The 14,251-nt window shown below is 45.8% G+C and overlaps 1 protein-coding gene across 10 annotated transcripts in view; it reads right to left on the minus strand.

Annotated features, from left to right (window-relative positions):
* Positions 1–14,251, minus strand: part of agrn (agrin) — a 236,336-nt gene that overhangs the window by 145,661 nt on the left and 76,424 nt on the right. Inside the window, exon 1 of one of the 10 annotated variants that reach the window (XM_020051746.3) lies at positions 371–2,573. The exons of 8 other annotated variants lie outside the window; for them this stretch is intronic. In XM_020051746.3, coding sequence (XP_019907305.2) covers positions 371–533 — 163 coding nt within the window. In that variant the 5' untranslated portion in view covers positions 534–2,573. Of the gene's footprint in view, positions 1–370; positions 2,574–14,251 lie in introns of those variants that run through there. One more of the 10 variants, XM_013136447.4, reaches the window with a different exon arrangement.

Below are 14,251 nucleotides of genomic sequence, written 5' to 3' on the forward strand. Positions count from 1 at the left end.
CTGAACAAACATACTTAAACATAATTAATGTACTGAGGGCCTCACAGCACGCTGACAAGTTTAATCAGGTGTGCTTGTCCATGGTAATGATAAAAATGTGTACTGTTGGGGGTCGGTCAAGGACCAGATCGGGAAACCACCTGTACCCAACAGAAGGACATCCAAAGCAGCCACGGCAAACACTCCCAAAAGACAAGCATCTACACTGCAAATACAAACACATCTGGAAAGCAAAATCCACTCTCTCCCAGCCTTACGAACAAATTCACTAAACACAGTTGGCTACAAAGCGAGTACTCCAACTACGGCTGCGTGCGTGGGTGGGTGCGTGCGTGTGCGTGCGTCTAGTACAATAGCCGCGTGAACGTACAGTTGTTGAGGAAGAGCAGCACGGCGAAGCCCAGAGTGGAGGTGGCCAGCAGGATGAGGCAGATGTTACAGGGGATCATGAAGTAGCGCACGACCAGGGACACCTTGTGTTGGTACATCCGGTCCCCATCAGGGGGCGGCGTGGGGTAATGACAGCTGGTCATGCTTCACCTCCAGAGTTCCTCCCCGGTGGGAGGTATGAGTAACGGACTGAGAGGAGAACCGCCGAGGAAATCAATCTGACTAGAGGGAGGAGGAGAGGGAGGAACCAAAGGCTAGTTTACAGATGGTACACCGAGCCCTGAACCCAGCCGGTCTGCCGCGCGGACAGGGAGTCACACTCGCTTTCAGAAAGACGCGACCGGAAGCTTTTAATGGTTTCCAGGCAACTCATTATGGACACTAATAACATCCATTTGGAGGGAAAAGGACAGAAGGGTCTGGGCTCCTACAGACCCCCACCTGTCCACGCTGTCTCCATTTTAATCCAAGTTCTGAAAAGGCTAGGAAAACAGATTGCTGTGTGCGTGTGAACGGATGTTGTGATAAGACACAGTAGTAAAAGGTTATGTGTGTAGGTTTGTTAGTGTGTATATGTCTGGATGCATGTGAGTCTGTTTCTCTATATGCATGTGTGTGTGTGTGTGTGTGTGTGTGTGTGTGTGTGTGCGCAAGCGCGCGCACGCGCGCGCGTGGGTGGGTGTTTGTGTATTTGTGTAGATCAAAAGGTGCTACAGTTCCACATTAACAGTGGTTCAGTAATTCCACAGTAAAAAGCCTCCCTGATCTCTCTTGTAATCCTTGGTCCATCGTTGCAAAGGACTGGAGGCCCCGGAGTCCGAACAACACAACACAGGCTCCAATACAACACCTCAGCATTTGTCAAGAGAAGCTCCTGTTGACTTGGCGGGGAGGCATCTTTCGTCAGCCTCCAGTGACTGACAGCCTGGGAGCCTTGGAGCTAGATATTGTACAGCTCTGGAGCTGCGAAGACATTCATTAGCCTCCTTTTATTTTCCTTACAAAACGCTCCAAGGAAAACAACAACTGTCTCTTTGTATTCACTTGGCTGCCCGCTGGCTTATTGTTCCGTATAGCTCCAGTCAGGACCAAAATAAAGCCAGCAGCAACATGGCAACACAACTGTCTCCTCAGAGCGGGCCCCCAACCCAACCCACTGCAGCAAGCTTGTATCTAATGTTAGTTCAATTAGCAACGTGGATAATAAGCAGCTGACCGCAGCTCGCTAAACCATATGCTCTCAGGAGTGTAAAAGGGGTTCTTTTTTTCACCACCTCCTTCTTGGGTTCCTGTGACCCCCTTCCCCTACGCCACTAGCACGTAGAGGCCACCACGAAGTGCCCAGAAAGCAGGTCCGAAAAAGAAGTAGAGCGGGTCAGAAAGTTGGAGATGGACATCTTCTCCCCCTCCCCGCCGTTCCGTTATCTTCTCCTCAGCTCTGTTTTCCCAGAGACTGACAATACCCGAGAAGACAAGCCACAGCCAAAAATCTGAATAATAAAACTCACAAAGAAACAGAGAACGGAAGAGAAAGGGGTTATTGTGCCTGATTTACTGTGTTGATCCTTGTCTCCTCGTGTCAACCCCTGATGGCACACTCATCCAGGACCTAATCACCAGGGACGTCTTGTTACCTCCCTTTGTCGGAAAGTGTCAGGTTGGTTTTTCTCCTATTGAAAAAGGCTGTCGCTTATTCACCCCTTTTTCCCTGACAGCCGAAGCTGCTCAGCTGCTCATTTCCCTCTCTCTGGCTCGGTCTCCCTCTCCTCTGTTCCCCTTTTGTCAAGCCTCCACACCCTCCATTTGTTCCCGGTCCAGAGACTTGCTCCAGGTTACCGGTCCTGGGCTCCGCCACTGAAGATCTCCTTCAAGTTGCCACTCCGAGGGACAGTGCCGTTCACTGGCAGCCAAAACAACTTGGAGCGCAGAGTATTCACAGCGCACACAATCACCGGGCAGCAGGTAGTCCACTGTGTTAATGCACTCCGCCGCTCAGCCAGCCAAGCCCCAGCCAACGAGTGAGCGAGCGCACGCGCGCAAGAGAGAATAGCCAGCGAGCTACAGATAGAGACAGCCACAGCAGAGCAGGAGAGAGGAAGAGGAGGCGAACGGTGGAGCCTGACACCTGGTCTTACAACAGCGTCTGAGCGCGTCGGTTCCTGAGCACCGCCAGTCTCCAGAGCAGCGTCTTTCCCTGCCTGCCTCAGCCCCACGGAAAAGACAACGCGGAGAGGGGGAGAAAAGGAGAGGGGCTGTCTCGGCACAAAGCGAGAGGGGGAGGGGGAAGGCGAGGGAAAATAAAAGCTTTTGGGAATACTTGGGTCCGGTTGGGGAGGGGGGGGGTGCAAGAAAAGAAAAGAAACAAGAGGCACTGGTCTCTTAAAGATGACCGCCCCTCCTTATTTAATCTGAATCAGAAAGAAAACTCTCCATTATGGTCTGATTCAATTCAACAGTTTATTTAAAAAGAAAAAAAGAACGTGGGTAACACATCTTAATCATTTAGGTCAATCAAATATTGATCAATGTCTAATTGGCCAATAAACTTTCAGGGAGTTGGCAGTGTGCTGTGCTCTATGGATGAATGAGCCCATATTTAATTAGAATTAAAAACAGGGGATTGTGTTGTCCTCACTCACTTTTATGACACTGCAAGCACCCTGTGACAAATAAGAGAAGAATTTCTCACACGAATATTTGTATATTCAGAATGGCTGGCGACTGATCTGAGGAATATGTGCATCTAATCCATAGCATGTAATTTTATTAGATGTTGAAAGAAATATATTATTTCCGTTCATATACTTATAATGAGGTCAAAATCGAGAGGCGGTGCGTATCATTTAAAAGAGCCACCATACATCAATATCTACTTACACCAACATAATGACCAAGTGACCATCCAAGCAAGACAGATGCAAGACGGTATACATAATAAATTATTTATGTCCTTTCACTCCATCTTCCCATCTCCCCCATCCTCTGCCTCACACAAACTCACTTACACACACACACACACATAACGAAGAGCTCTGCATTGAAACTGAAAACACATTGTGTTTAGCCACAACCACACGATAACCCTTCACATTTTCTCTCTCAAACAAACAGAAATTACATATTGCTGTCAGTGTCTTTCTAACACGGGACAACATACACAGACAGAGTTGTGATCTTCTCTGGGTGTCCTCTCAGGTAATTCGTCTCTTCCGACGCTGTGCTGTCCCTCTCTCGGCTGGCCCCTCAGAGACCCCTGCAATCGGGGGCAACCTCCCGGAGAACACACAGTCATCCGGGGCTCGGTCAGCCTGGAGGGCACGAGCAGGTGTCCACCCGCAGCTTCAGCTCAAGGTTTAGCTGAGCTCTGCCACCACAAAACCACATGACACCAAAGCAGGGTAGGTCACCTCCACTCAGATGTCTGCTTAAGCACATCCAGAAGGTATGATGGACTAAGAAATAAAAAAGACTTATCTACCTCGTTCTTTTTCACCTTTTCCCTCTCTCCATCGCTCTCAGGATGTGGTACTGGACGCAAAACAACAATTTTATGACCTTCCTACAGTGACCTAAACATTGCCCAAAGCATTCAGTAGAGGGCGCCACAGAGCTGCTACACATCGGATCCACTGTCTTGAGTGCTAACACGGCCCAAATAGAATCCTCAGTTCACATCAAAGCTTGCCTCTGATCCATATTTAATGCTACCGATATCGCAAAAGGTTAACTTCTTTTCCGAGAGCCCTTTGAAAAGGCAATTTCTATGAAGGAGCCAACAGAGTTGGACTGACACACTCTTTAACATGGTGATGGTCCAGCCATGCACTTTGTGTTATGTCTCTGTATTCTCGGCGGTCGAGTTGAACCGTTTGCATGGGTGACTGGTGATGACGAGATATGAATCAAGTACATTTGAGAGCAGCCGAGCGCACGTCCAGGTCTTCCAGATGACCAACGACTTCCGCTAACCCATCAAAGGCTGATTGAAATTCTTGTACACCAACTCGAGGAACAACTGCAATGAGGGTGAATGGGAAGGGGTAGGTCTGCTTGTGGGGAAGACATTGTATCTGTGATGTGACAGTAATTAAAGATTAGAAACAACCGTAGTCCATAACAACCCAAAAGGTAACAGGGAAGCAGACAGCATAATGATCAGGTATCTATGAATCAAACTGCCATTTGAATCCAACTGTGTCGTCAAACCCATGGCAATAGGCCCAGACAATGCCCTATCCAATTCCACTAGTAGGCTGGCCAATTGTCTCGCTTCAGTATAAGCTTCCATCAACATAAATGACTCTTCTGGTGTCCCGGAGATTCCCAGACATCCCAGTCAACAGGGTCTCCAAGCTGAATCTGGTGGGAGGGAGGGATTGGCTAGCAGTAAGGAATGGGGGGGGGGGGTCCTTGCAGCTGTGCATTGCTAACGTCATTATCCTGCACTGGGTTAGAAGTGGAACTGAACAGACAGATCAGTCTGTATAGATGAGATGGTTCTTTTGTGCTCAAGGCTAGTGCTCAAAAGTCTGGGAACAGAGATGTACCTATGAGCCAAAACGGAGTGGTCTCACTCCCTGGCCATGACACACACACATACACACACACACACACGACAAGGTGTTGTTATTCCAGATGTGCTCAATAAGCTGATGGAGACCCCCAGGGCCTACCCATCCCCCTGCAGAAGAAAGAGGAGCTGATCTGGGTCAAATTCTTCTGTTGTTAAATAGCGATTCTGGACACATTTACAAACCATCTCCAGCTAAGACTAGGACAGATGAAGGACAGTTTCCCTGCTATACTATGATTTACCTCTGTATGTCTGTCTGTATTCTTGCTATGAGATGCAATGAAGTGGCCGTCCGTCTAGCTGAAACCACCTCCTCAACACCAGGCAGGTGCTCGGTCATCACCTCCCTCCTCCAGTTTTCCATGTACCCAGCGCATCTCTGTCAGCAGACACCACAATTAAGAATAGCTGGCACCTATGAGTTAAACTAAACAGAGCTGAGGTCAACAACGCGACTCTCACAGTGGAAGTAGCCCGAAGGCTGATCCACAGCCATCGCCAAACCCTGAAGCCATTTCCGCCAACGCCACTACACTACTCCGCTAATAGAGAGGAACTAACCAGCAGCAGCCAGTCATTCATTAGCCCTCTGCTTTCTCAACCACCCGCCCCACTTTCATCAGCGCTAACAACAATAATGATCTGAGCATTTAATACCCTCCACGCTCCGTCACCTCACCCTGTTTATTCATTTTTCATCCACCACACTTTTCCCTTAATGGCACTTGAAGAAATGATTCCAATGGGTGTGAACTGAGAGAGAAAGCCAAAAGGGAGGGGAAACAGAGGAGAGGACTGCGGGAGCTCTGCTGGTAGCGCTGGGCTCAGCGCTGACTGATGCGCTTCCATGTGGGGCCGTGTGGCGCGTGAGTGTCAGTGTGACACTGGAGGAAGGGGCGGGCTGTGTCAGGGTGATCCACCAAGGAAACACTGCTGCTCGGCTCCGGGAGCCCTGACAATGGGGAGGTACAGGGATGGAGCTTTAGGCTGATTCAGGTGTTTGTCTGGCCCAGGCAGCAATCTGTCATCCTGGGCCACATTTGGGGGTAGTTACACAATCTAAACCAGGGCTGCACTGCAGGCTGTCGTCTCACGCCTGGTAGTTTTGACATCCACTGTCACTGGTTTGTGACAGCTGCATTTGTAAGTAAAAAGCAAATGAAAGCATCATGATCTAGATGGCCAGAGCTGTGGATGTCCAGTCTTGATGTCCAGTCTCATAGACCACCAGGAATTACACCAGCTAAGGTAATGTGTTATGTTAATGAGCGGGGTGTGGTGATGTGTTATGTTAATGAGCAGGGTGTTGTGATGCATTATGTTAATGAGCGGGTGATGTGATGTGTTAGGTTAATGAGCGGGGTGACGTGATGTGTTAGGTTAATTAGCGGGGTGAGGTGATGTAGTATGTTAATGAGCGGGTGACATGATGTGTTCATTTGAACAAGCGGGTGAGGGGATGTGTTATGTTAATGAGTGGGATGATGTATTATGTTAATTAGTGGGATGATGTATTAGGTTAATGAGTGGGATGATGTATTATGTTAATGAGTGATGTGAGATGTTGATTGGCCATGGTGGTTTACCTGATAGGTTCCTTCCTGACAATGACCTTGGTGGTCAATGGAATGGACTTAAGGGCACTCCAAGAGTCAGGGCCGTAGGTTCACAAATGGAGAGAGATGGTCACCAGTGCTGAACAGTTGTTATCCTAGCGATAAATTAAAGGTTGAAAAGGCACTGGTGGGGATATAGTGAATCTCCAAAGCAAACAGTCCAAATCGCAAAAGGGATATATATCACCAACACAGAGCATAGCAGCAAAGGAACCTGCTGGTCAGACCAGAACAAACAGGGATCAGTGAATAATGTAGGCTACAACTGAATGACTTCATCAAAATGTGAAAAATATGTATTATTCCATATTGTATCCACTCAGCAAGATTAAGACAATTGTTGACTAGTCTGAAAATAAAAATGTGTTGACATCAAAAACACCATTTACTAAACTGATTTTCCTGAATGTAACTTAATACATCCAAAAACAGTATTTTTTTTCTTATCAAAGCTGAGTGACAACCCATTATATGCTGGGACCCTTTCATTTGCATTTACAGTAATGAACTCTCTCTCTTGCTCCCTGTCTTGCTCATTCTCTCTCTCATCTCCTTTTCTCCAATCCTCTACTTACTGTTCATTCTCTGTCAAGCCACATCCTCTTAGAAAGAGGGCAGAGAGGGAATCTTAATTGGCACACAATCCCCGTCGTTGAGACGCAGTCCAAGAAGAAATGGCTATAAATTATTTATATTCCTAATCAGACGTCTCGCATTCAATTTCTATACGAAAGACAGCTTGTTTTCTGGTTTTCTAAAATACAACTTTTAGTAGGATAATGGGAAATGAGGCGAGGGTTGAAAGAAGAGGACCAAAAGATGGAGAACACTGACATGAACATTGCATTCCTTGCAGACAGGATCAATATGTGAGGAAACATGTTTGCTGCAAGAGTCAGAACTGCTTCCAGGTACTGTGTTACAGTGGCAGCCTGACCAGAGGAGAAGTCTCTCCCTCCCTCTGCCTGTTGTTGTGACTTCAGTAGTCTGAGCCGGGGGGGGTCGACAGGTCGCATTGACACAGGTGTTCTGGAGATGGAGGGAAAGAGGATCATTCCATCAGCCCAGGCAGAGGCTGTTGCCGGGTAGGAAGAGCCTGCACACAGCTAGAAGGCGAGAATATATCTTTCTAACCTTGAGAGGCGCCAACTGTCTGTCAAAGCAGCTCCTATAGCCAACTGTGCGCAGAGGCACAGAAATTCATACTCGCAAATGCAGGTTTACACACACACACACACACATTTTGAAATGCCAAAAGGTTCCGTATGGAAGAAAAATGAATTGGCAACATTTGTATGGAGGGCTGGCGAGGTTGTTTGTCGTCTCAGAGGTTTCAAGGATATACTTCTTAATGCTCAGAGACATCCTGCCAGGGCACAGGTGCTGAGGGATCCTTGTGAGCAGCACTTGAAACTAGTTTGTGATATTTGCTGTCGGCCTTGCCTCATCACCTAATAAAAGCCAGGACCTTTAAGGATACACAGCAGGCCGTCCACTTTCATCTTTCATATTGAACCAAGGCAACCAAATAGCTTATATTTCCCTATTGCTTGGAGACAGATTTAACTTGCTAGATGATTTGAAGGGTCAGTAGTAATCCTTGGTAAACTCTTCGATGTGTTAAAACAAAACTGTTTTTGAGAAGCGATATCTCAAACATGAACACGATGATTGAACACGATGCCCATACAAAATTAACCATTGTTTTGTAACTTTCATCGTAATTGTTCGGTAAGCGATTCGTAGTTCTATAAAATGATCGTTGAACAGTAAAGATTTCCATTAGACTTCCTGAACCATAATCTTCAAGGGGAGGGAAGCTCTGTATCATTTACTTTCTGGACAAAACTGGGTCGCATTCCTCAATCAATTTTATGTATCGCTATATTAAAAGATGACACACATGGTATTAGTCCCCCATGTGGAATGTAGGTGAGGTACAGAGAAGACTGTTTAGTTCAAAAAGAATCTCCCTCTCCCCGCTCCTTATCGCATACGCAGAATTCTTTGCTATGACCTTCGTTGCCCAGTCTTAAACAGCAGTACATTCGATCATTTTTGCTATTGAAATGCTATTTAATGGTAACATGATTACCTATCAACATGCAGGTGTATAATAACAATATCCTGCTATTCCAATATATACGATGAAAATATTTCCATGAAAAATCACACGTAGCAAATAATGTTTTTTTCTTGTATGCACACTCATCTAGTCACACATGTGGTTATTTACTCTTTATTGAATACCATGTGCTCTTCACTGTGTATAACAATACTTTTCTGTGTTATAAATCTGTTTAGTGTGCTGAGATACTTAGAATACTTGAATATTATACTGCCCTACCAAGCAAGAAGGCAGTAAATGCTCATTTGGTCAGATATTTGTTTTGGTATATTACATTCTGGTATATTAAATACAAGCTTTATATGCCCTGCACCGATTGTATTGTTTTTGGAGAACGGGGAGTCATCTTAGCATAAACTGCAAAGTGTCTGTGAAACCCAGGAAAAACGACAGTTTAACCTCAGAATAATATCATACAGCTAACACAGCGTAGACAAGAAAATCCCCAATGAACTGGCAAAAATTAACTTGGCTGGACAATAACAACTACTTTGAAGTCTTTGTTCTAAGTTCCACTTGATTGGTTGGGCAGCACAGCAGGTGAACACTACATTAATGCAGTATCCCTTTGGTAGAGAAGACAGATATTTTTGGTGCGACTGCAAGCACACCCAGCACTGCCCTGTTGGTCCGTTTTACATTGACACTCAGACACTCTTATCCAGAGGGACTCACAGAAAGACCTGGGTAAAACAACCACGCAGTTTAGTAGGAAGTGCAATCTAATCAGTGAATTCATTTTCAACAACGGTGCCGAACAGCGTAGAAATAGTCAACATAAAACATAAAAAGTTAACAAAAGACACCAGAGGTGGTGGCAGTGGAACTATTTTAAGAACTCCATTAAAAGGTACTGTGTTTTGAAGATAGGTAGGACTCCACTATCCTAGCCTCCAAGTGGAGCCGGTTCCACCATTGAAATGCCAGGAAAGAGAAGAGTTTTGTCTGCGTGGACCGGGAGCTGTCCCAAAGTGGCAGGACAGCCAAGAGCCCACAGGCGGCTGAAGAGCTGAGTAGGGATGTAGGGTCTAGCATTGCCTGAAGATAGCGAGGAGAAGCTCCTCTTGTTGCTGCATAGACAAGAACCATAGTGAATTTGCAATTCAGCTGGAAGCTCGTATTGAGTGCGAAGAAGATGGGTGATGAGAGAACTTGGGAAAGGTGATTGTGTCGTAGATTTTGACAAAAAAAATGTCTCCTGATGTCTGCGTTCCATTCTGGTACCCAGATCAGGTCTCTACTGACCGTTCCCTATGCTCATAACTGTTTTTGTCACTACATGAGACTTTGTGGTTTGCAACTTACAACATGGGTTGGCAACAGGAGGGCTTTTTTCATTTCGACCCAACTGTTTTTGAGAAAAATATAATTAGGTTTAACTTGCAGTGGTAAAAATAGAAATAACCTGCAGTGTACCAATTCTAATTAAACAAAACATTTTAAGAAAATGTTTGCCATCTAGTGGCCCAACTGACTGACAACTAGCCAGTTTTTCTGTGGTATACAGCCATAAGAAGCCTGAGTAACAGCTCATACTTGGATTCCAGTCACTGTGTCCTCTGATGAATAGCAAATGAAAAATGGACTGAATTCCCTATAGGAGGTGTACAACGTTCAAGCTGCAGAGGTTTTTCTGTAAACAACAACTCCAGACTTCATCACGGAACTACATCCAATGAGAAAAAAAGAGTAGACGTAACAAAAACATCTGTCTTGAATCAATAGAAAACAACACACAGAGTTTATGTTGGGTCCTGCTTCGATGCTCCACACAGGCACTTTCTGACTGTTGGAGATTCCCCCTGGGTGTTCACCAAGACCTATGCTGCAAGTGTAGTGTGTTGTAAGGTACGAGAGGTGGGAGAAGTACATTAAATGATTACATTATCTCCCTCACTTCTCACTCTCCATCTTCATCACCCGACACCGCCACAGCTGTGAATCAGGAAGATAGAGATGGCGCACTGTCGCAGCGCCGTTCACTAGTCTGTCTTTGAGAGGAAGAAAATAAGAAAACGAGCGCTAACACGCGACAATGATGAGCCTGGCATGGTAGCGGCTAGCGGACTCATCCATTATTCAGCAGGAACAAACTGATAAACGAGGCAAATGAAGAGGAACATCCAGAATGACCAAACCAAGACTATGGCTGAGATGGCGGCGTTGTTGTGTGACATCGGCTGCTTAGAGAGGGTGTGGACCATAGACGCACTTTTCACAACAGGGGTTAAAAACAATGGACCTAGTCAAGAGGAGTTTTCTGAATTAAACGAATCATAGCCAAACAGAGGCCTGTATGGACGATGCAAAGACAGGACACGCATGATAGTCACACGCCACCTGTCCCTGCACACAGACCACCTATGCTGTTACAATTCCAACTATCTTACTACAGGTGCCCCTGATAGCCTTATCTAACAGTAAAACTAGAGTAGATAGAACCAACAGACCTAGTTACCTCATTGCCTTATCAAATTGTAGAACTACAACAAACAGAAACAGAAAACCTGTTTTCCTCATAGCATTGTCAAAGTGTAGAGTTAGAGTAATTAGAACCAACATAGCCTTATCTAACTGTAGAACTAGAACAGACAGAACCAACCGGCCTGCCCACCTCATACTAAATTCATAAAACCATGGTTGAATTATTGCACTGTTGCTACGGTAACACACTACGCAGAAACTGCGTTGTGGCGAGATATATGGTAATTTGTGAGATTAAATTTTTTGCCAATACAAAGGGGGCTGCTTGGCTCGACACACAATTGCACAATGCTTTAGATAATTTGGGTCAGTGTCACCAAATTTCAAGCCAAACCGACAGAGATGCAGCTCATCTTTTCTGTCCTTCATCTCCCTCTATTCTAACACCTGCAGGCATTTGCATTCTTTCGGCTTTGCCTCTTTCCTGTTATTTATTTCTCTTGTGCACTACATTTCCAGCATGATAACATAGAGGCAATTTAAACAGTAGTATGGCACGGAGGCCGTAGATAATGCCTTATGCATCCAAAGCAGAGTGACATCTCAGCTTGCCTACTCCCTCTCACTTTCCTTCTCTAATTCTGCACCTCTAGTTTCACACAAAACTCCCACTATAGACAAAGAAGTCTGGATTGTGTCACCTGACTGCAGCAATGCTCCCAGTCCACCACCCGCCAACCTACATGATCCCTTTGGGAGCACTTGCCCTGATCATGTGACCGGCCTCTCCTAAGCAACAAATCAGCTCCTCGCCATGGACCCACAGTTCACATCAGTGAGAAGGTTGGCTCATCGCATGATCTCTGTCATACTACTGTACCACCTCAACCGTATTTTATTTTTAACAAATTTGCAGGAGGGGGCATTTTAATTACATTATCTGAACCTCCAGTATTAGTTATTCATTAATGTTCATGGTTGTGGACTGAGGCAAGTACATAAAGCAGGTCTGGATGTGAGTAATTTTGTGTGATTGAGGATCTGGGGCACCATGTATTAAGTGGAGTAGCTGGGAGTAAAAATAGACCCGGCTGAAGGGAAGAAGCTGATCAGGGCTCATTAGTGAGTGAATGAGGTGGCTCAGTTAGGAGACCTACTGGTGTTTTTATGCCCTTCCCACAATGACCAGCCTAGGGTCTCTGGGGCAGGGCGGGGTGGGGGTTGTAGACCTGAGGCTTGTAGTGTCCTGCCTGCTCCCAGGGGCCTCATCTCAGAGCATTGCCCTCAATCTCATCAGCAACACGGGGGAGGGTACAACTAAGACACACACACACACGGGCATGGGCACACACACGTACACACACACGAAGCTGCAGACAATCAGATCTCATGGGGAAAGAGAAACCAGAGACGGAAACGAGATACTGCGAGAGAGAGAGAGAGAGTGATGGAGGGATGGAGGAGGTAAATTGGAGGCCAGTTGAAAGAGCAGAGCAGTGGGGAGCATGGGAGAGGAGAAGGTCAGAAAGGCCATTGTGTGTGTCACCAGTGTGGTCATTAGCAGCCTCTGTCTGACAACTGGGAGAGCAGAGGAGGAGATGGAAGGAGGAAGAGAGGTAGAGAGGAGGACAGGGAGGGAGGGAGGGAGGGAGGGAGGAAGAGAGAGGGAGGGAGAGACTGGACTCAGATGAAAAGGTTGAAAAAAAGCACAGGTGAATGAGAGAGGGAGACAAGGAAAAGGGAGAGACAGAGTGTGGGGATGTAAAATATAAGCTTCACCTGTCTTTTTGTATGTGTGTGTGTGCTTGAGAGAGAGAGACTGTGTGAGAGACGGTATGTATGTGTGACTGTGGGGTGTGTGTGTGTGTGTGTGTATATATGGCTCTGGCAGCCAGCCAGCCAGCCAGCCAGTTAGCTAAACAGCCAGCTGACTAGCCAACCAGTCTGCCAGTCAATGAGCCTGCCAGTCAGTCAACCAGACAGTCAATCAGCCAGTGAACTAGCCAATCAGTCAGGCAGGCAAGGCTTGCTTGTGAGACAGGCCCAGAGCGGCTCTCAATGCTGTAGGAGGCCTCCATCCGTTGGCCAGGCTTCCTGCTACACCCTGGATATGATCCAATACCTTCTGCTCCTGGACCCATCTGGACCAAAGCTGGCAAGAGCCAGAAGTGACATGTCCTCTGAGTAGAGAAAGCTAGTAGTGCACTCACTGTCTCTTCGATGTGAGGCTATGCTATGCTAGCCCCAACAACAGAGCCTTTAATGTTTTAGTATTGCACTACAATGCTGTTATGCTGACAATTAACACTACCATTCTGGCAACACTGTAGTTTATTCCATGACACTATTTTTGTAGTAATCATTTGGCTAATGACATGACACAACTATTGTGGTAACCATTAGTCTTATTACATGACACTAGTACTGTGGTAACCATTAGTCTTATTACATGACACTAATACTGTGGTAACCATTAGGCTTATTACATGACACAAATACTGTGGTAACCATTAGTCTTATTACATGACACTAGTACTGTGGTAACCATTAGTCTTATTACATGACACTAGTACTGTGGTAACCATTAGTCTTATTACATGACACTAGTACTGTGGTAACCATTAGTCTTATTACATGACACTAGTACTGTGGTAACCATTAGTCTTATTACATGACACTAGTACTGTGGTAACCATTAGTCTTATTACATGACACTAATACTGTGGTAACCATTAGTCTTATTACATGACACTAGTACTGTGGTAACCATTAGGCTTATTAAGCTGACAATGTGTTTGTCATATTAGAACATTATCCATGGTCATAGTGGACTCCATGGAATAAAATGGCATTGGAGTTGAGAAACTTGTGTTGCGATAGAAACATAACCTTGCCTGTCTTCTTCAGAAGGCCTTGATACTGGCCGTTTGTACACAAGCCCCTGGGTCAATACGTTGACTCATCGGCCACTGTCTGCCCACCTTGATCAATAAAACCCAACCTAATCCATTCAGGTCTTGGCTCCATTCCATGGCAGAAGGAAAACAACAACTACTACCTATTACTTGCTTCACTCTCTAATTAATATTGCTCTACGTTCATCCACATCACACATCAGTT

Source organism: Esox lucius, chromosome 12 (genome assembly GCF_011004845.1).
Source record: "Esox lucius isolate fEsoLuc1 chromosome 12, fEsoLuc1.pri, whole genome shotgun sequence".
Lineage (NCBI taxonomy): Eukaryota > Metazoa > Chordata > Actinopteri > Esociformes > Esocidae > Esox > Esox lucius.